General features: G+C 33.8%; 5 protein-coding genes and 1 pseudogene across 5 annotated transcripts in view; 4 read left to right on the top strand and 2 right to left on the bottom strand.

Moving 5' to 3' along the window:
* The window catches only part of LOC125811425 (WD40 repeat-containing protein HOS15-like), a 286,140-nt gene that overhangs the window by 36,809 nt on the left and 226,323 nt on the right, over positions 1–23,008 (bottom strand). The window lies entirely within an intron of this gene.
* On the top strand, positions 616–9,118 carry LOC125813597 (uncharacterized). Its single transcript, XM_049493076.1, has 6 exons — positions 616–1,572; positions 1,693–2,321; positions 3,265–3,511; positions 6,157–6,222; positions 7,325–8,287; positions 8,408–9,118. Exons 1-6 carry the CDS (start codon positions 631–633, stop codon positions 9,035–9,037), a joined length of 3,477 nt encoding a protein of 1,158 aa, XP_049349033.1. The 5' UTR covers positions 616–630; the 3' UTR covers positions 9,038–9,118.
* Positions 9,808–12,254, top strand: LOC125811483 (cytochrome P450 81C13-like; annotated as a pseudogene).
* On the bottom strand, positions 12,418–13,925 carry LOC125811577 (uncharacterized acetyltransferase At3g50280-like). Its single transcript, XM_049491097.1, has one exon. It carries the CDS (start codon positions 13,856–13,858, stop codon positions 12,512–12,514), a length of 1,347 nt encoding a protein of 448 aa, XP_049347054.1. The 5' UTR covers positions 13,859–13,925; the 3' UTR covers positions 12,418–12,511.
* LOC125813596 (cytochrome P450 81C13-like) lies at positions 14,920–16,940 on the top strand. Its single transcript, XM_049493075.1, has 2 exons — positions 14,920–15,723; positions 16,329–16,940. The coding sequence occupies exons 1-2, from the start codon at positions 15,436–15,438 to the stop codon at positions 16,938–16,940; spliced, it is 900 nt and encodes a 299-aa protein (XP_049349032.1). The 5' UTR covers positions 14,920–15,435.
* On the top strand, positions 19,160–21,333 carry LOC125811501 (cytochrome P450 81C13-like). The gene is made up of 3 exons (XM_049491007.1): positions 19,160–19,479; positions 19,692–20,284; positions 20,707–21,333. The coding sequence occupies exons 1-3, from the start codon at positions 19,167–19,169 to the stop codon at positions 21,331–21,333; spliced, it is 1,533 nt and encodes a 510-aa protein (XP_049346964.1). The 5' UTR covers positions 19,160–19,166.

The following is a 23,008-nucleotide window of genomic DNA, read 5'->3' as shown; positions in this document are numbered from 1 at the left end:
TTATATATAAATATAGATAAGCTAATATGTATTTTGGAAAATTTTATATATATATATATATATATATATATTCCTCAAAAAGATAATACTTAGCGTAGTATGTATTTAACTTGTGCTCCCTAGTAATTTGTGTCGTTTGCACTTCCATGACCAATGAGCTATTGTTTCAAGAATAGTAAAGACTAATTATAAGACAGAAAATCATATTTAACCTATATACTTTGTATTTTCGTCACTGCTCACGCGATTAGTGATCAATCTGACATGGCATTATTCTTCAGTTCTCATTGAAAACTTCACTACCGTCTATGTTAAAATAATAATTTCCTCGCTAGTTTTCAAATCTTTGGTTCCCTTTTGGACCTAGCTCGTGGTCCCGGCACACCTTTCAATTGGTTGTTTTCTTCTTCTAACTGCCCCTTGAATTATTACTGTGATTTTTTTTTACAGAGACGTAGAAATTTGGTATACTTGAATCTGTCAATTACTTAAATGCGTAATGTATATGATCATTGCTTACGAAATTTTTAGCCTCCACACACTGGAACTGATATGTATATATAAAACACAAATCTGTTTACTAAAACTACACTACCTTGACTTGTAAAGTCTACAACTCTGTTTTTGGCCATGGAGAATCTGAACTCTAAGTACTCTTACTACTTATTGCTATTTTTTGTTATCTTTTTATTAAAATACTTTTTTCATTCCAAAAAACGTTTACCACCTAGTCCTCTATCTCTTCCAATAATTGGCCATCTTTACCTTATCAAAAATTCATTTCATCAGACATTAACCTCATTATCAACTAAATGTGGACCGATTATGTACCTCCGGTTAGGCTGTCGAAATTTGCTTATTGTGACTTCTCCATCCGCTGTTGAAGAATGTTTCGCTAAAAACGATATCATATTTGCTAACCGTCCTCAGACTATGACTGGAGATAAGTATTCATTCAACTATAAGTCTGTTGTTTGGGCTCCTTATGGTTATCATTGGAGGGCGCTTCGCCGTCTAATGGTAATTGAGATTTTCTCTTTCAATAGCCTTCAAAAGTCTTCTGCATTGAGGAGTGAAGAAATTAGAATTCTTATTCGCGGTTTATTTAAAGCTAATTGTAATAGGAGTGGGAGTAGTGGTGTGAAAATTAACTTGAGTAATTGGGTTTTTACTTTTTCTTTTAATGTTATGATGAGAATTGGTACTGGGAAACGTTGCGTAAGTGAGGAGGAGATAGGAACAGAGAAGGGTAAAGAAATTATTGAAGAGATCAAGGGAATTTTCTTCGCGACGTTGTTGTTTTTGAATGTGTGTGATTTCTTGCCAGTATTGAAATGGTTTGGGTATAAAGGGATTGAGAAGAGGATGGTTTCAGCTCATAAGAAGAGAAATGAATTCTTGAATAGTTTATTTGACGAATTTCGACAGAAGAAAGTTAGTCCTATTAGTGTTTCGGAGTCCAGTACTGATGGAAACAGAGAGAAGAAGGGCACATTGGTTGAAACTCTGTTGTCTCTGCAAGAATCAGAACCCGAATTCTATACAGATGATCTCATTAAAAGTGTTGTACTGGTACGTTTGGTCAAAATTTCCTTAGTTTGGATCATAGATAGTTTTAATTTGAGCAAATATATCCTAGAGATCACTTCACTAATTAGACTTGTGCATTTGTTTGAACATCTTGTTTGCCAGATGTTGTTTATTGCAGGAACAGAGACTACATCGATGACCATTCAATGGGCAATGCGACTTCTTTTAGCTCACCCCGAGGCATTTCACAAGCTGAGAGCTGAGATTGACAGCAAAGTGGGGAACGAGCGTTTGCTCAATGAATCTGATTTCACTAATCTTCCTTATTTGCAGTGTGTTATAAACGAGACGTTGAGATTATACCCTCCAGTACCGCTTCTGTTGCCTCACTACTCATTAGAAGATTGTACTATTGGTGGCTATGATGTACCAAAACATACGATCCTAATGGTTAACGCTTGGGCCATCCATAGGGACCCCGAGGTATGGGAAGAGCCTGAAAAGTTTAAGCCGGAAAGATTTGAGGGTATGGAAGGGGAAAAAGAAGGGTTCAATTATAAATTTGTGCCATTTGGAATGGGAAGAAGAGCTTGCCCTGGAGCTGCAATGGGCTTACGCACTGTTTCGTTGGTTTTAGGTTCGTTGATTCAGTGGTTTGATTGGGAAAATGTGGAATTCGAGGAAAACTTGGATGCGTGCTATAATACTAGAATCACTTTGAACAAGGAAAAGCCTTTGGAGGCCATATGCATTCCGCGCCAGAATTGTATTCGATTCCTTGACCAGCTCTGAGTTTTTATGTATGTAGTGTAAGGATTTACCTTTGGCGTTCTTAGTGAGTGTTTATAAATAAGTACATAAGCTTAAGGACAAGATGAACATGAAACATGAAACAACTCTTAAGCTGTTATTTGGTGAATGCAAAGCTCAATATGTGCCTTGTTTTATTTGATATATATATATTTGTTGCATGTGGAACAGCCTGGATTCCGCAGCGGGTAAAAACTAACACACACTTACATCAAACCAATAGATATATGACATTGTTTGTACATACATTTCTGTCGCTTAGCCACTTATCCATCATAACTTGAGTTGATTTGATGTAAACAATTGATCTAAGTATTTACTCCGGCTAATCCTTGAAATAAGATAGATTACCCGCTAGAATAGGTCAACATGAGCGTATAGTACCAAAAAAATTTACAATAACTACATGTATAACTTAAACTCTTAATGAAAGAAAAAAACAAACAAGAAAAATGGGTTACAAAACTTAGTTTTCACACACACACAGAGTCTCTCTATCTCTCTGCCTCATCCAGTCATCATTTATCATAAGTACTTTGTATTTGTCCATTACTTAAATTCGTCAGCAATACGATCATGCTTTTTGTCTCTACACACTAGGAATTTATCACTCAGCTACTAACTAACTTCAGGCTTAGGTACTTCCAACGATATATTATAAAACGAAAAATGGCCAAAAGTAGGCCTAACATTTAGAAAATGACTCATACATACCCTTTTTCTATCTTTTGGTCTAAAAATATTCGAGACCTTAGTGAAATCTAAGGTATCACCCTTTCATACGAACAACTCTCTCGATGTGTTGTTTCAACATTTCACCCATGGAGAATCTGAACTTTACTATTTAGCTACTATATATGTTGATATTTCTTGTTACCATCTTTTTGATCAAACATCTGCTTTATCCTGTAAAACGTTTACCAGTATTGAAATTATTATTCGCAGTTTGTTTAAGGACAGTAATAAGAATGGGAGTAGTAGTGCAAAAATTAACTCGAGTAGTTGGGTAAATACTTATGTGTTCAATTTTATGATGAGAATTTGTACTGGAAAACGTTGCGTAAATGAGGAAGATATAGGAGCAGAGAAGGGCAAACAAATAATTGAAGAGACGAGGGGATTTATCTTCCCGGCCTTTGCGTTGATTTTGAACGTGTGTGATTTCTTGCCAGTATTGAAATGGTTTAGGTATAAAGGGTATGGCTTGAGCTCACAAGAAGAGAAATGAATTCTTTAACAAATTATTAGACGAATTTCGACACAAGAAAGAAAGTCTTAGAGTTTCTGAGTCGAGTACTAGTAGAAACAGTGATACACTGGTTGAAACTCTATTGTCTCTACAAGAATCAGAACCCGAATTCTACACAAATGATCTCATTAAAAATGTTCTTCTGGTACATTTCCTCAACTATGGTCAAAATTTTGTTTGATTAAATTGTATATTAGTTTTGATTTAAATCATATATCTTGTGCCACGGTTTGATTGTTGGGGGAATAGAGTGTTAGGGCTTTGTTACCTTATTTAAAGTTTATTTTTTAAAAAAGAAAAGATAAAACATTACCATAAATATTTCATGAAAGGAAAATATAATTTTGTTTAAAGAAATGTTTACAGATCTTGAACGTGACTTGGTGTTGTACAACTATGGAAAAACTCATTTTATATCAAAAGTTTAATGCTATTTAATAAAAATAAATCCATTCGATTCCAAGTTTTTGGAAGATAAATATTTCCTTATCAAAAATGGGAAACTTAAGTAGCAACCTCTCTTCTTTTAATCATGGTTAATAAGTATACCTTTTCGGTTAAGAAAATTAGTTAATCCAGACCTCTTATATTTAGGTAATATATTTTCCACACATTTAAGCATTAACTCGGAGAAAATGGAAAGAAGAGAAACAAACACTTTCTCAGTTCATTTTTACTTGTGACTTATTTCTAAAATATATATTTTTTTATTTGTCATTTTTGACGTATCAAAAAAAGATAAATTGTTTTTCATGTTTTTACCCTTAACATTAAATACTAATCTCCAAAAATCATTCTTGAAGACCAAATACTAAACATCAATATAATGATAATTTTTTGCATAAAATAGGTATGTCAAGTGAAACAGTGACAAATAAAAATGAATAGAGGTGAGATAAGAACCAAATCCATACTATTATTTTTTGCAGTAAAAAAAAGGGATAAGAGTATGAAAAATACCTCAACTTTGGTCGAAATTGCTGTTACGATACCAAACTTTATGGAGGACCTATTACCCCTGAACTATTTAATAGTATATTTTAAAGGTATATATGTGCCCACGTGGACACATTACTATTTATAATTATGCATTATTTTTTATGTCCACGTGGGCAAATATATATATTTAAAATGCGGTATTAAGTAGTCTGGGGGTAATAGGTCCTCATTAAAGTTTGGTATCGTAACAACAATTTCCAAAATTAAGATATTTTAGTTAAGATATTTTTCAGACCCTTATCCCTTAAAAAAACATATTCAAATGTTTTTTAGACTCGTCATGAGTCGTGACCCTTTGCTTTCACTCTCTCTATCTTCTCCTTATCTATCTGCTTCATCCATTATCGTGAAGTGATAATACTACTATATAATTATATATATTTGCTATCCAGAGTACTTGAATTTGTCAATTACTTAATTAATTGCCCTTTGTTGATAAGGTAAAGACTATTTCTTTAATAGATTTCAGTTTTCACCTATATTTTAACTTGAGAAAATTACTCTAACTTTGAACTTTTCTTTTAGAAAGTTTCATAGTTGAGTGACTTTCTGAGAGAAAAATTCATGTGTGATATTATCTCTCTTTTTAGCTTATACAAACTTCTTTCTTTTGTGATAAGTTGAAACTGGACAACCACACATGCATGCCAGTTCCAGCCAGAGATGGACTAATGTGTATGTGGGGTCATGTGCACTAGTTAACTTGATTTTTTATATATAAATATACATAAGCTAATATGTATTTTGGAAAATTTTATATATATATATATATATATATTCCTCAAAAAGATAACACTTAGCGTAGTATGTATTTAACTTGTACTCCCTAGTAATTTGTGTAGTTTGCACTTCTATGACCAATGAGCTATTGTTTCAAGAATAGTAAAGACTAATTATAAGACAGAAAATCATATTTAACCTATATACTTTGTATTTTCGTTACTGCTCACGCGATTAGTGATCAATCTGACATGGCATTATTCTTCAGTTCTCATTGAAAACTTCACTACCGTCTATGTTAAAATAATAATTTCCTCGCTAGTTTTCAAATTTTTGGTTCCCTTTTGGACCTAGCTAGTGGTCCCGGCACACCTTTCACTTGGTTGTCTTCTAACTGCCCCTTGAATTATTACTGTGATTTTTTTACAGAGACGAAGAAATTTGGTATACTTGAATCTGTCAATTACTTAAAGGCATAATACATATATTGGTCTCTAAACTTGGCTTCAAATTTTAACTTTGATCTCTAACTTTCATAATGCGCAAATAGACACTTTAACTATCTTACCTTTAAATAAATAAACACACGATTTTCGGAGCCAAAGAGCGTGAAATGCAAACGCTCCCATGTGTATTTGTGAGCCACTCAATGGCTGCCAACTAATTAAATATTTTACACGTCATTTTAAAACTAAAAAAAATCAAAATTAATTTTAATTTATATACAAGAATCAAAATTAATTCCTCCTAATGGTTTTGCTAGCTTGGAGCTCATTGGGTCTGTTTTCATGGGGTTTGGGGGGTCATTTGGTTGCTGTTTTGTGTCTGGTTCGAGCTGTTGGTTGCAGCAGTGTTGTTTCGTGATGATTCTCGCCGGAGATGGCGGATCTGATGTGTTTGGGGTCGGGTATTTGGTGGGTTTAGTGAGCTAGAAGCTAGTTCGCTTCATGGGTTGTGCTCCGGTGTGAGGAAGAAGGAGAACGGCTGGGTTGGAGGTACTTGTTTGGGGGTCATTTGGTGGTGGCATTTTGCCTGAAAAAGAAGAAAATGAATGGGGGTTTTGGGTTGCCGGAGATTGGCCGGAATTCGAGGGGTAGAGTTGTCATTTCAGCATTTTTTTACTATTGTTTTTGTTGCAAAATTATTTCAGAGCAGCCCATAAATATGGGAAGACATGAGAATCAATGAACTTCTCCTTCTTTTCTTTAGTTAAAGTGTATTTGTGCTTTAAGTTGTCAAATACTTAATGGAAAAAACAGGGTGTTTTGTGTATTGTGATTGTAATAGTGAATAGCAAATTACAATTGTGAATTTTTGGAGGCCAAAAATGAACATACAGTGCTAAAAATTATTAAGTAAAATGGTGCACTTAAAGTGTTTGATAAATTGTCTAAATGAATTTTTTAGAGATTTTTGTCAAATTTGAGTAGCAATCTGATACCTAATCAAAATGTAAGGAGTCCCTTAAGTGTGAATCGGATTCATTGATCGAGAACTTTCGAACTTAAATTGCATTCGACTTTTACAAGTGTATACTCACCCATCTTGCCAAAAAAAACTTCATTATAATTTTTTTCGCAATAACAAAAATTTTTATCAAATGTCACTTGCATTTTGCAGTGAACAACAAATAATGCAAAAAAGAGGGAAAAATTGTTGAAAAAAATATAAAGAGGGTTTAATTGTCCTTTCAATGCTTTTTTTACTGTTGGGCCCCTCGATTTTTACATCTGACGCGCCTAATTTGAGTTTATTTCACGCATTTTGCCAGGTAGGATCCGAGTGTTTTTTTGTTTAAGTTTTGGATAGTTAAAGTGTCTATTTGTGCACTCACAAAGTTAAAGGTCAAAGTTATAATTTGAAGCCAAGTTAAGGGTCCAATTTATATATTATGCCTTACTTAAATGCGTCATGTACATTGCTTAAGAAATTTTTAGCCTCCACACACTGGGAACTGATAAGTATATATAAAACACAAATCTGTTTACTAAAACTACACTGCCTTGACTTGTAAAGTCTACAACTCTGTTTTTGGCCATGGAGATTCTGAACTCTAAGTACTCTTACTACTTATTGCTATTTTTTGTTATCTGTTTATTAAAATGCTTTTTTCATTCCAAAAAACGTTTACCACCTAGTCCTCTATCTCTTCCAATAATTGGCCATCTTTACCTTATCAAAAGTTCATTTCATCAGACATTAACCTCATTATCAACTAAATATGGACCGGTTATGTACCTCCGGTTAGGCTGTCGAAATTTGCTTATTGTGACTTCTCCATCCGCTGTTGAAGAATGTTTCGCTAAAAACGATATCATATTTGCTAACCGTCCTCAGACTATGACTGGAGATAAGTATTCATTCAACTATAAGTCTGTTGTTTGGGCTCCTTATGGTTATCATTGGAGGGCGCTTCGCCGTCTAATGGTAATTGAGATTTTCTCTTTCAATAGCCTTCAAAAGTCTTCTGCATTGAGGAGTGAAGAAATTAGAATTCTTATTCGCGGTTTATTTAAAGCTAATTGTAATAGGAATGGGAGTAGTGGTGTGAAAATTAACTTGAGTAATTGGGTTTTTACTTTTTCTTTTAATGTTATGATGAGAATTGGTACTGGGAAACGTTGCGTAAGTGCGGAGGAGATAGGAACAGAGAAGGGTAAAGAAATTATTGAAGAGATCAAGGGACTTTTCTTCGCGAATTTGTTGTTTTTGAATGTGTGTGATTTCTTTCCAGTATTGAAATGGTTTGGGTATAAAGGGATTGAGAAGAGGATGGATTCAGCTAATAAGAAGAGAAATGAATTCTTGAATAGTTTATTTGACGAATTTCGACAGAAGAAAGTTAGTCCTATTAGTGTTTCGGAGTCCAGTACTGATGGAAACAGAGAGAAGAAGGGCACATTGGTTGAAACTCTGTTGTCTCTGCAAGAATCAGAACCCGAATTCTATACAGATGATCTCATTAAAAGTGTTGTACTGGTACGTTTGGTCAAAATTTCCTTAGTTTGGATCATAGATAGTTTTAATTTGAGCAAATATATCCTAGAGATCACTTCACTAATTAGACTTGTGCATTTGTTTGAACATCTTGTTTGCCAGATGTTGTTTATTGCAGGAACAGAGACTACATCGATGACCATTCAATGGGCAATGCGACTTCTTTTAGCTCACCCCGAGGCATTTCACAAGCTGAGAGCTGAGATTGACAGCAAAGTGGGGAACGAGCGTTTGCTCAATGAATCTGATTTCACTAATCTTCCTTATTTGCAGTGTGTTATAAACGAGACGTTGAGATTATACCCTCCAGTACCGCTTCTGTTGCCTCACTACTCATTAGAAGATTGTACTATTGGTGGCTATGATGTACCAAAACATACGATCCTAATGGTTAACGCTTGGGCCATCCATAGGGACCCCGAGGTATGGGAAGAGCCTGAAAAGTTTAAGCCGGAGAGATTTGAGGGTATGGAAGGGGAAAAAAAAGGGTTCAATTATAAATTTGTGCCATTTGGAATGGGGAGAAGAGCCTGCCCTGGAGCTGCAATGGGCTTACGTACTGTTTCGTTGGTTTTAGGTTCATTGATTCAGTGGTTTGATTGGGAAAATGTGGAATTCGAGGAAAACTTGGATGCGTGCTATAATACTAGAATCACTTTGAACAAGGAAAAGCCTTTGAAGGCCATATGCATTCCGCGCCAGAATTGTATTCGATTCCTTGACCAGCTCTGAGTTTATTATCCATGTATTGTAAGGATCTACCTTTGTGTTATTAGTGAATGTTTATAAATAAGTACATGAGTTTAAGCACAAGGTAGAAATGAAACATGAAACAACTCTTAAGCTGTTATTTGTTGAATGCCAAGCTCAATATATGCCTTGTCTTATTTGCAAAGATAAAAACTTACACACACTTGCATCGAACCAATTGATATATGACATTATTTGTACATACATTTCCGTCACTTAGCCACTTATCCATCATAACTTGAGTTGATTTGATGTAAACAATTCATCTAAGTATTTACTCCGGCTAATCCTTGAAATAAGATAGATTACCCGCTAGAATAGGTAAACATGAGTGTATAGTACCAAAAAAACTTTACAATAACTATGCGTATAATATATGTATAAGTGAAACCGGATAAGAAATGAATGAAGGAAAAAAAAAACACAAGAAAAATGTGGTACAAAACTTAGTTTTCACACACACAGTCTCTCTATCTCTCTGCCTCATCTAGTCATCCTTTATTTGTCCATTACTTAAATTCGTCAGCAATATGATCATGCTTTTTGTCTCTACACACTAGAAACTTATCTCTCAGCTACTAACTTCAGGCTTAGGTACTTCCAACTATATATTATAAAACGAAAAATGGCCAAAAGTACGCCTAACATTTAGAAAATGACTCATGCGTACCCTTTTTCTATCTTTTGGTCTAAAAATATCCGAGACCTTAGTGAAATCTATTATCTAAGGTATCACCCTTTCATATGAACAACTCTCTTGATGTGTTGTTTCAACATTTCGCCCATGGAGAATCTGAACTTTAACTACTACTATTTAGCTACTATCTTGATATTTCTTGTTACCATCTTTTTTTTATCAAACATCTGTTTTATCCCGTGTTAGTGAAAAAACTTACAAGATAATAAAAATACAAAATTACAATTGAAAATAAAAATGAAGAGATAAATCTCTTCAGACTGAGGCGCGGATATCTCGCTCTCTTTAAGGAGATTCAAGCCCACTGCAACAAATGTTTTCACCGATCCAGTAGTAGTCCTTCTTGACTTGTCCCCTCCAGGATACAACAGCCTATTCACAATATATAACTCAACAACCCTGGACAAGAGTTGAGTTCAAAGCTCCACAAAAAGAACACCTTCCTTCAACTAATAAGAACTCTCTTTTTTTACTAACTTTTTCCTCTCTATCTTTTTCTTATGTGTTGTATGTTCACAAACCAAATGAAGACCACCACTATTTATACTAGAAGAAGTCTTCCTAGCAATGAATAGGAAGATAATGGTGTAGTAAATAGTGAAGATAAATGGCCTTATGAGTTACATAGGTTACAAGGTATAATGGAGGAATAAAAGAATGAAATAAAGGAGAGGATAACAAATGCACCAAGTGTTACACTTTGACTATGCTAACGTTCACTGCAACGTTCATCAGAAAGCAGCAAAGTCCATAATACATATGGTCATTAATTGACCACTAAGTAATTAGGCACAAATGCATACCGTTGTAGCAATGAAATGCCATAACTCCCACGTCCTCTATTCCATGTAATTGTGGCAGAATGGGTATTAAGCCAATGACAAAATTATGTGAGACAAATTAATAATAAATAAATATTAAAATGCTCAAAAGACCAACATCCCGTAAAACGTTTACCACCTAGTCCTCTGTCTCTGCCAATTATTGGCCATCTTTACCTTATCAAAAATTTACTTCACCAGACATTAACCTCATTATCAACTAAATATGGACCTGTTCTGTACCTCCGATTTGGCTGTCGAAATTTGCTTATTGTGTCTTCTCCATCTGCTGTGGAAGAATGTTTCACAAAAAACGACATCATATTTGCAAACCGTCCTCTAAGTATGGCTGGTGATAAGTTATCCTTCAATTATAAGATCATTATTTGGGCTTCATATGGCTATCTATGGAGGGCCCTTCGCTGTCTAACTGTAAATATCATGTTCTCTTCCAATAGCTTGTGTAAGTCTTCTGCACTGAGGAGTGAAGAAATTAGAATTATTATTCGCGGTTTGTTTAAGGTCAGTAAGAAGAATGGAAGTAGTAGTGTAAAAATTAACTTGAGTAGTTGGGTAAATACTTATGTGTTCAATTTTATGATGAGAGTTTGTACTGGAAAACGTTGTGTAAGTGAGGAAGATATAGGAACAGAGAAGGGTAAACGAATCATTGAAGAGACGAGGGGATTTATGTTCGAGGCCTTTGCATTGATTTTGAACGTGTGTGATTTCTTGCCAGTATTGAAATGGTTTAGGTATAAAGGGATTGATAATAGTATGGTTTTAGCTCTCAAGAAGAGAAATGAATTCTTTAACAGATTATATTAGACGAATTTCGACACAAGAAAGAAAGTCTTAGTGTTTTCGAGTAGTAATAGAAACAGCAACACACTGGTTGGAACTCTATTGTCTCTACAAGAATCAGAACCCGAATTCTACACAAATGATCTCATTAAAAGTGTTCTTCTGGTAAATTTCCTCAACTATGGTCAAAATTTTGTTTGATTAGATTGTATGTTAGTTTTAATTAAAATCATTTATCTTGTGCCAGGGTTTGATTGTTGGGGGAACAGAGACCACATCAATGACCATCCAGTGGGCGATGCGACTTCTTTTAGCTCACCCTGAGTCATTTCACAAGGTGAGCCGAAATTGATAGCAAAGTGGGGAAGGAGCGGTTGCTCAATAAATCTGATTTCACTAATCTTCCTTATTTACACTGTGTTATAAACGAGACGTTGAGATTATACCCTCCAGTACCACTTTTGTTTCCTCACTACTCATTAGAAGATTGTACTGTTGGTGCCTACGATGTACCAAAACATACGGTCCTAATGGTTAACGCTTGGGCCATCCACAGGGACCCTGACTTATGGGATGAGCCAGAAAAGTTTATGCCGGAGAGATTTGAGGCAATGGAAGGGGAAAAAGAAGGGTTCAATTATAATTTTACCATTTGGTATGGGGAGAAGAGCATGCCCAGGAGTCACAATGGCCCTGCAATCAGTTTCGTTGGTTTTGGGTTCATTGATTCACTGGTTAATTTGATTGGGAAAGTGTGGAAATAGAGGAAAACCTGGATGCATGCTATGATGATAGAATCAATTTGAAAAAGGATAAGCCTTTGGAGGCTATTTGCATTCCGCGACAGAATTGTATTCAATTCCTTTCACAGCTCTGAATCTATTTATATTAAGTAGTAAACTTGGAAAATTCTTTTGTAGTAAGTACTTAATCAGAGGTCTCGTGTTTGAGTTTTGTAATACACAATCATCTTGGTTAGAGAGCGCCTTACACTCCAATATGAAATTAGTCGAGACAAGCACGGTCACTGGATACTAGATGAGAAAAAGTTAAGAACAAGAATCAAACCCTTATCAAACTGATCAACATTGAAAACACATCAATTCTCCAAATACCAAAACATATAAATTAACTTTATAAACTATCCATGAACTCCTTATCAGTTTCAAGAGAAGCCATGAAGTCAGGTAAAAGGCACACCTCCAAATCCATGCTACCATCACCTTCAATTCCTTCATACAAACTAACTTTCCCATCAAACTTATGTGCATATCCACTTCTAAGTGCCACTCCTTTTCCAAATCCAAATTCATTCCCATACATATCAAATCGTGGTGAACTCCCAATCACGATACTACAAGGATCACAGAAGCTCCCCAACTGATAAACCACACCACATTCCAATTTTTCAACCCATTCACGAATTTCTTTATTCTTATGATTCACCACAGCTAGATGCAATTCCCAAGCTGCCCAACCAAGGTTATTTTCAAGAAGTTTTCCCACTGAGGCATTCCTTCGAACAGTTTGTATGCAATTCCCAAAATAGTTTTCTGGCAATGGAGGATCCAATCTTGCTCTGTTATTAACTAACATCCCGCAACTTGTCATCTGATCAGATGGGAATTTCCGAACCCTTGTTATGCACCTCCACATATGAGCTGACAAAGCTTGTAAAGACGAAATCTTGTTGGTGTTACAGTTAAATTCTTGATTGGCTTTTGCTTTGAGTTTCTTTAAAGACTCTGCTGAGAAATGGAAAAATCTTTCTCTCATATTTGGGGCTTCATGTCTACTAGTGAATTGATCATGGTGAGTATAAGGAAGATTAATAATTGGACTATGTCCTTCTGGGAGCCAATGGTTAAAATTCGGCGATTTAGAAATGGGAATGCTCTGTTTTTGCCCATTATTGGCTTTGAAAACTTCTGAGAAAGAGTTAAAGAAATGCCAAAAAGAAGAACCATCAGCTACTGCATGGTTAACTGAGTAACCAATGAAAACCCCATCAATTAATTCTGTTAATTGAATAGTTAACAAAGATAAATCATGTCCGTCATGGTTAATAGCTCTATCATGATCGAAAAACGATTGGACAACTAAAGGCACATCCTTTGGTGAAAGTATATCAGTAACAGTTAAATCAAGATTAGCATGGATAAATCTTGCACCAGGGCTATTAACACAGTCGATAAAGACGGTGTAAAGAGGGGGATTTTCTTGTTTAAGTGTTTTGAAACGACCAGCTAATGGGTAAAAATGGACAAGGGTGATTGAGAGGGATTCTTTAAGCTTTTGCAATAGAGGATCAAGTTGAAAAGATGATGGCTTGGTGAAAAGGAGACCTTTTTGGATATATTGAAATGAAAGCATGGCTAGATCCCATGATGATAGATAAACAGGCTTTTTCGACTCTTCTGAATCGTAAAGTGGCTTGATGAAGCAATCTGAAACGTATTGAACAGTAGGTGAAGATGCCATTTGTTTTTGCTTCTTGTTATTGCAGTATGAAGATTTGGTTTTTTATAGAGTATTTAATGCCTAGTTCTACCTAATCAGTACCCACTAACACCTTGTTTGGATGGTTGTCACCTGTTGTATTTATTGTATTGTTAATTTACATACAATGTTTGTTTTGATTCTAGAGACAATTAGAACAAGGAAGAGCCTTTGGAGGCTATTTATATTCCGCGCCAGTACTGTTTTCAGTTACTTGATCTGCTCCTGCTTATGTTAAAAACCCCAGATTGGTTGTGGAATAGACTGATGGTCTTTTTATATAGACTTGGACAATCCTTTTCTCGTAAACTAACTTTTAGGGTTGAGTTAGGTACAAGTGTCATATCTTTACTTGAATTGCTCATGTATGTCACAGTAATGGTCCTCTGGACTGGTTATCGCCCATCGACCTAAGGATGAAAGGCTGTGCTAAGACTCACTCTGCTACCCAATCGTTCCGCTGGCTCTGCCATACGGCTGACATTAGTCTGTACCTTGATTTGATTTCATATTTGTTGCATGTGAAACACCCTAGAAATATGGAGCCTCATACAATCAAATCGAATAAAATCTCTATCTACTATGTCAGCGCCATATTTTGTAATAGCAGAAACCCTGAAACTTAAAAGATAAAAGAGGTTAACGTGTTGACGAGTTGTATTCTTAAGGGAGTTATAATATCTTACAAGATCTAAAAATCAGCTGATTCATTAAAATAAGTTCATAGTTAAGACTTTTTTGACGTATAATATAAGAGTGTACATGCCTTTGACATCAGTGCTTACTTCAATTTAATTGACCTTATAATAAATGACAACACAAAAGTTAATATTGAGATTTGTCATCATCCCATGCAACATCATAGGATAAAGCCTTTCCTGCCTTGTGCATTAAATCTCCTTATCCGTCGTTCTAAAGTAGTCTTCACGAAGCTTTTGTTCTCTCTATTTAACTCGGTGGTTAAAGTACTGCTTTCATACGGTGAAAGTTATTGGTTCATGAATATGGAGATTGGCTTCACATTCTCAACTATACTCTTGATTTTCTCCATCTTTTTTATCCTAAAATTGCAAAATGCAAGAAAGAAAAATCTTCCTCCAAGTCCACCATTTTTACCAATTATTGGACACCTCCATCTCCTCAAATCTCCAATTCACCAAACCTTCAAATCACTTTCTAGCAAATATGGCCCTATTATATACCTACATTTTGGTACATCTAAAGTGATAATAGTCTCCTCCGCCTCAATCGCAGAGCAATGCTTCACGAAAAATGACATTATTTTCGCGAATCGACCAAAATCTCTAGCTAGTAAACACCTTGGCTATAACCACACAACAATTGGATTCTCACCTTATGGTGACCATTGGCGTAATCTTCGCCGCATTTCTAACATTCAAATATTTTCCACTTTTACCCTCAACAATTCCTCTTCCATCCGCACTGAAGAAGTCCAATTCGTGGCTAAAAAATTAACCTTAGACTACAAAGGAGGAATTACTCAAAAAGTGAAACTGAAAATTCTATTTGAGAAATTAGTGTACGATGTGTTAACGAAAATGGTTGCAGGTAAACATTGGGCCGAGCCATCGACTGATGACTTGTTCGGCCCAACTATGATTATGAATATTTGTGATTATATTCCAGTACTTAAATGGGTTGGATTTCAAGGATTGGAGAAGAATTTGGTGGAGTTGAAGATAAGAAGAGATAAATTTCTTCAGGGCTTAATCGATGAATGTCGAAAGAGCAGAGCTGATAAGAAAACAATAGTTCATACGTTGTTGTCTTTGCAGAGAGAGCAGCCAGAATGTTACACAGATGATATTATTAAGGGTGTCATAATGGTAAGCTCATTCATATTCCCTCCTTTTCATTTTGTGTCTTAATTTAACGAGTTTAAGAAAGTAAGCGAAATTTTTTAATATTATGGTCTTAAATTTAAAATATGTATAATATACTAAAGTTATCATGTGGGCACAGGCATACTGGGTTCATATGAACACATTACTTTCTGCATAGAGCGTAAACTTATTATGAGTAAAAATGCATTAAAATTACATAAAGAGGAGATATGAGCCCGCGATTATATACATTCACAACCAAACATTTTGTATATTGATTGTTATTACACTATCATGTAAACATTTTCATATTATTGCCATATTTTAAAATGTTATGATAGATTAGTTCCTTATAAATAACTTGATTGCATATATATCGTCTTACACTATCAACGTATATAATTTTAACTCGTTGTAAATTATTAGACAATTTAAAAGTCAACAACACGTTACGACTTCTAGTAAACTTGAGTAAAGGTCCAATAACATGTTATAACAAGTTAAACTGCACTAATTGCGTGAAATTCATTAAATCCTTTGATCTTTGCTTTAGTAATTATTTTCAACATTTTGAATGATATTGTTTTTAACTTTTGTATTTTTAAAAGGTAATGTTCACTGCTGGAACACATACATCAGCTGTAACAATGGAATGGGCAATGTCACTGTTACTAAATCATCCAGAGGTAATGAAAAAGGCAAGACTCGAAATCGACAGCCTCATCGGAGAAACACGTCCATTAGAGGAACCAGACATCCTTAAATTACCATATTTGCGTTGCATAATCAATGAAACATTAAGGTTATTTCCTGCTGGACCACTTTTAGTCCCACATTTTTCAACACAAGATTGTACTATTGAAGGTTACCATATTCCTAAAGGTACAATATTGTTTGTAAATATTTGGGAAATTCAAAGGGATAGTAAAATTTGGGAAGAGGCAAATGAGTTTAAGCCAGAGAGATTTGTAGGGGGAATTGAAGGGTGTAAATTTATACCATTTGGTATGGGGAGAAGGGCTTGCCCTGGTTCTGGGCTTGCTATGAGGTTGATTGGTTTGGTTTTGGGCTTATTTATTCAGTGTTTTGAGTGGGAAAGAATTGGGGATGAATTGGTGGGTTTAGATGAAAGTTGTGGGCTTATGTTAAGTAAACTTGAGCCTTTGGAGGCATCGTATAGGCCTAGAGAGTCCATGGTTACACTCCTTTCTCAACTTTGATGAGTTTAATATGAATTAGTACAATTTTATGTATGTAGAGATCGCGTCCTGGTCTTGAGATTTCATTGAATATATTGTTGTTGCTGTTGTAACTTGTAAGTGAAACTCTAGGATATTTGACTTTATAAGATATCTTCGTCTTGAACTTTTAAATTCTATATGTAAATCAATATCTCAAAGTTTCACTTATGAAATTTGAAGCTACATGAACAGGTACATTAACATCTGTTTTTTAATTACAATGGGTGGAAAGTGGATATTTGTGAATGATACTTTTTGGTATTATTTTGAAAAATAGTTTATGTTCTGAAATTTCAAATTTCACAAGTGAAACTTTAGGATATTTGTTAATTTGACAGTAAAAGATATCTCCACCTTATACTTTCAAATCCACACGTAAATATCTTTGAGGTTCACTTATAGAATTTTAAGTTACGTGATAATGTCTATTTTTCTATTATAAGGACTAAAGAGTAAATATTTGTGAATGACATTTATTGGTACTATCTTGACACATTTTATGTGATAATGTCTATTTTTCTATTATAAGGTCTAAAGAGTAAATATTTGTGAATGACATTTATTGGTACTATCTTGACACATTTTATATTCTGAAATTTCAAATTTCACTAGTGAAACTCTAAGATATTTGACTTTAAGTTATATTTTCGTCCTGAACTTTCAAATTCCACCCACTTCACTTATGGAATTTGACAATGTCTCTTTAATTTTCACTAAACGACCATGTCTATTTTTCAATTTTACAAGAGCTGAAAAGTGGATATTTATGAATTTACCCTTTATAGGTTATTATATCCTGAAGTTAAACTTATGGATCTAAAGATTCAAAACTAACCATTATTTATTCAAGTCACGTTGAATTTATGGAGTGCCTGAATTGGAATATTAAGGCTTTTGTTCACGAGTAAAACTTCAAATATTTTCTTAATTAACAAGTCAAGAAAGACGAAAGTATTTGGCTGTGAAATTTAATTAATTATTCCGATTTCAAACTTGAAATATAAAATTTGAAGTTGGGGAAAATACACCTTCCTCCGTTCATAATTATCCATCATTTTAGTTTGGTGAGAGTTCAATTGTTGAATAATTACACTTTGGCATTGCTTTTAGCATAATTAAACGTTCACGTTATTGTTTGCTTCCATTTAAGATATTTTTATTAGAAGGACGCATAACAAATACTAAAATTGTATAGCTTAATAATTATAGTACACATCACTTTGTATCACTCTACTATATAGAGTTCAAATTTCATACCAACATGGTGATAGAATGATTGTGGTTCTTCTACTCCTAATCAGAGGTTTCGGCTTAGAGCTCTTGAGATAGGAAAAAGTCTTATTCGGAGCATTGCTCACATAAATAAGTCTTGTAATACGTAAATTTAAATTTAGTTGAATCCTAATGTTGATACAAGTGACGAATGATATAGGTCTAGGTCAAACTAGTGAATGAGAAGTAATCAATTAATTTTAATGATTTTAACGTAATATATTCAATATAATTTTCTGACAGAGTGGATTCAATGAACCTCTTGTGCACCTAGCACCGCCCATATTTTTAACAATGAAAAGAAAAAAAACATGATATGTCCTACTATTTATTGCTAAACCAACTGCGTGTTTCTCATTTTTCATTAAAACTATCAATTCAAATAATGGAGGATCTTGCAATACATAGACAAAAATTTGTCTTGTCCATTACTTGATAGTCATGTGGTACGTAATCACTACATCCAAAATAATATTTCACATCTATTTATAATTAACGGTAAAAGTTTAATAGCTGTCAAATACACTCTTTGTGAAAGTTGTTAAAGACTACAACGATATTGAATCTAATGAAAATTAACAAAAAATCTTTAGTACTCTTTATTAATATATATTTTTACGGTCGTTAAAAGTTATTTTTGTGATAACGAATATATATATATATCTAAAGATAATCCAGCTTGTCATCTAATTTCTACTGCTCTTCATTTATATTAAAAAATACTGTTGACCCAATGTCTAGTCTTTGATTTATCACAATTGAGTGGACTATACTATTAATTCAGCACGTTGGATTTCTTTCAAACTACATAAACAATATAGTGGTTAACATGTCCCTTTCATTGTATTGATCAATAGTTGATTAAATTAAACTATATATTAGTATTCTCATTAATTCTCATCTCCAAAACAATCTTAATTTGTTGATTCAACAATGGAGAACCAATATAACTACTATCTTACAATCTTTCTTGTTCTAATTTTTCCATTTTTTTACAAATATTTCTTCAATTCTAGAAGAAATAATCTACCACCTAGTCCACTTGCATTTCCAATTATAGGCCATCTTTACCTTTTGAAAAACAAACCATTGTCGACACTAACCTCATTATCAGCAAAATATGGTCCTGTTTTGTATCTTAGGTATGGCTCTATGCCTGTACTTATTGTCTCGTCGCCATCTGCAGTCGAAGAATGTTTCACCAAAAACGATATCATTTTTGCAAATCGACCACGTACCATGGCAGGTAAAAAGCACAGAGACACAGTTAGAATTTTGAGTTTATGAGTTCTGAATATATACATAATTACATGGTCCAGACCAAAGTTGTGGTTTTTTCTAATGCTCCTAGTAGGAAGGACATTCTTTTTTTACTTATACCATAGATATATGTGTAATATTATGTTTTGAACTTATATTTATGTTAAGTTTAAATTTTGAATCTCCCTCTGATCGCAGGAGACTGGTTGACATTCAACTATACGGCCTATATTTGGGCTCCTTATGGACAATTATGGAAAAATCTTCGAAGGTTGACAGTTATGGAGCTTTTATCATCAAACAGCCTACAAAAAACGTCCAATGTCCGGGATCAAGAAGTTGTTAACTTTACGCGTTCATTATTCAAATTTTGTAATGGTAGAAGCAGAAATGTGGATTTGACAAACTGGATTTGTACTTTTAGTTTCAACCTTATGAACAAAATTGTCGCGGGGAGACATTTAGTGAGTGAGGAAGACGCTGGTATGGGAAAGGGGATAGCGATGATCGAAAGACTAAAGGGGATTTTCATTGTAGATTTACCAGTGTTGAATATGTGTGACTTCTTGCCACTTTTGAGGTGGATTGGTTATAAGGGGATGGAAAAGAAAATGAGTTTAGTGCATAATCAGAGAAATGAATTCTTGAACAATTTGCTACAGGAATTTAGACAGGAGAAAGTTAGTGTTGGAAACAGGGAGAAACAGAACACATTGATTGGAACTCTGTTGTCTCTTCAAGAATCTGAGCCTGAATTCTACACAGAAGATGTAATCAAAAGTATTATGCTGGTTGGTATCCTGTTACACTTCCCTTATGTTTCTAAAACTCATTTCATTGTAGAGATAATGGTCAAACACACATCTGAATTTCGCATCTCAACTGTCAAATGATTCCTTTTCCTATATGAACTATCACTAATTGTTTCATTTTCCTATCTATGTATTAAAACACATCTAGTTGAGTAGATAAAGATAGTTCATGTAGGAAAAGGGAACAACTGATAGTTGGCCTAGTCAGCTTCGTGGTGTGTTTTAATATATAGGTGATGATAGTTCAAGTAGGAAAAGGAATAATTAATAGTTTGGGGTGTGAAACTCACGAAAAAAGTGTTAGTTTAGGTATATTTTTGACGATTAACTATTTCATCTGTATTTACATGTTCTTTATAGTTTGTAAAGTTAGAAAGCTAGCTGATTGAATTGTGCTACAGGTCATATTTATTGCTGGAACAGATACCTCGTCAACATCCCTCCAATGGGCGATGCGACTTCTTTTAGCTCATCCTGAGGCATTGCATAAGCTGAGGGCTGAGATTGATAGCCAAGTAGGGAACGAGCATTTGCTAAACGAATCTGATCTCACTAAACTTCCTTATTTGCATAGTGTTATCAATGAGACGCTAAGATTATACCCTCCCGTACCACTTCTATTGCCTCACTACTCATCAGAGGATTGTACTGTTGGTGGCTACAATGTACCAAAACATACGATCCTACTGGTTAACATTTGGGCCATTCAAAGGGATCCCGAAGTATGGAAGGAGCCTAACGAGTTCAAACCAGAGAGGTTTGAGGCAATGGAAGGGGAAAAAGAAGGATTCAACTATAAACTTATACCATTTGGAATGGGGAGAAGATCATGTCCTGGAGCTACTATGGGCACGCGTGCTATTTCATTGGCGCTTGGTGCACTTATTCAATGCTTTGATTGGCAAAGTGCAGGAGAGGAAAATTTGGAGTTAAGCTACAATTCAAGAATCAACATTCAGAAAATTAAGTCCTTGGAGGCTATTTGCACTCCGCGTTCCAACTTCGTGCAGCTTCTCTCCCAGCTTTGAAATAATGATGTATAAGATGAAATATAATACCTTTACAAGTAAAGTTTAATCATTATGTGTAGCTAATGGTTAGAAGTGAATAACATCTTCTTCATCTATCACAGTAAAACACTATTAGATCTGCTGATGTTGCAACTTGATTTTCGAAACTAAGCTTTATAATACAAATGATTGTACAGGTAATGGTTTCAGCTTTAACTGTAGCCTCATTTAACAATTGTGTAAACTGGTTTAATTTCTTTTAAAAGTTTTGTACAAGTCAAACAACTTCACGTAGATTGAAATCGGAGTAAGTTCAAAGTCCAGGATATCCTACTGAAGTTTTATAAGTTTGAGTTTTCTCCAAATATTATCTCCACTTATAAAATGGGTTAAATCTAGTCTTTGAATTGTGACTAGTATTCAAGCAACAGTAGTAAGGATCCCTTTGGATATAATTACAACTCATAATATGAAGTTGAAATTTTATGTAATCTTGCAAGTTAAATTTCTTAAATTATATATCTTTTTCTTTATAAATATGAAATTTCATAATTTTCACAAATTATCAAACATCTCCAACTCTAATCAATTTTACCAAATTAATGAGCAATATAGGCATTGTAATACCGAACACGCATAATTAATAAATATATATATTTTTTTTATAATTACATGTTATTACAAATTTTCAAACACATAATTTTACAAAAAGTTATCTAATAAATCAAGGAAAAATGGTTTGATATACCCTCAACTTTGTCATTTAGAGCTGATATATTCCTTGTTATGAAAGTGACTCATATATGCCCCTAATGTTATACAAATGACTCACATATAACCTTTTCTTCTAACGGAAGTAGAAAATTAATTTCAATTTAATATTTAATGAAAAAAATATAATCACATATGGATATATTTAATCCTCCTCACATATATATTTTTTTGACCTTTTTTTGTTTCAACGACTAATTTAAATTTATTATTTTGATGGTCAAATTTATTTATGTTTCACTAATTTTCTTGTAAAATTTATTATAGATGACCCAATTTTTTTTTTTCAAATACAAAAACTAAATAACAATGTAGTCGAAAAAATATTTTTAAATTATAATATAGCCAAAAAAAATAGTTTTAAATTTTTTTTTCTTTACACAAAGGAATGAAAGGAAAAATAAGAATACGAATAAGAAATTCAAACAATGATAATCAAAGATGTCAAAAAATAATTTATGTATAAAAATAATTAAAATATACCTTGAACTTTGCTAGAAGAATCATATATACCCCATATGAATTTTTTTTAAAATTTAAAGTAGAAAATATAAATTTAAAACTATTTTTTTATTTTCGTTAAATGAAGGGTATATATGAGCTCATTTTGGAACGGTAGGGATATATGTGAATCGTTTGTATAACAATTAGGATATATATGAACCACTTTCATAACAAGGGGCATATCAGCTTCAGATGACAAAGTTGCGCGTATATTAGGCTCTTTTCCCATAAATCAATAATAATGTTAATTAACTATTCTTTAATAAAATCATCTCAGTACAAACAATTTCACATCTAAGTCTTTTTTATAAAATTTAAATCTCTTTATTTTAAAACAATTTTTTGGTTCAAATTTTATATTGAATTGCTGATTTAAAATTGAACCTAAAATTTTTGAACAAATTTCATAATTTAAAAA

Source organism: Solanum verrucosum, unplaced genomic scaffold (genome assembly GCF_900185275.1).
Source record: "Solanum verrucosum unplaced genomic scaffold, falcon-dt-bn FXZP01000235.1, whole genome shotgun sequence".
In the NCBI taxonomy this organism is placed as follows: domain Eukaryota; kingdom Viridiplantae; phylum Streptophyta; class Magnoliopsida; order Solanales; family Solanaceae; genus Solanum; species Solanum verrucosum.
The sequence above is the reverse complement of the archived record's forward strand: the minus strand, read 5'-3'. Positions and strand labels throughout refer to the sequence as shown.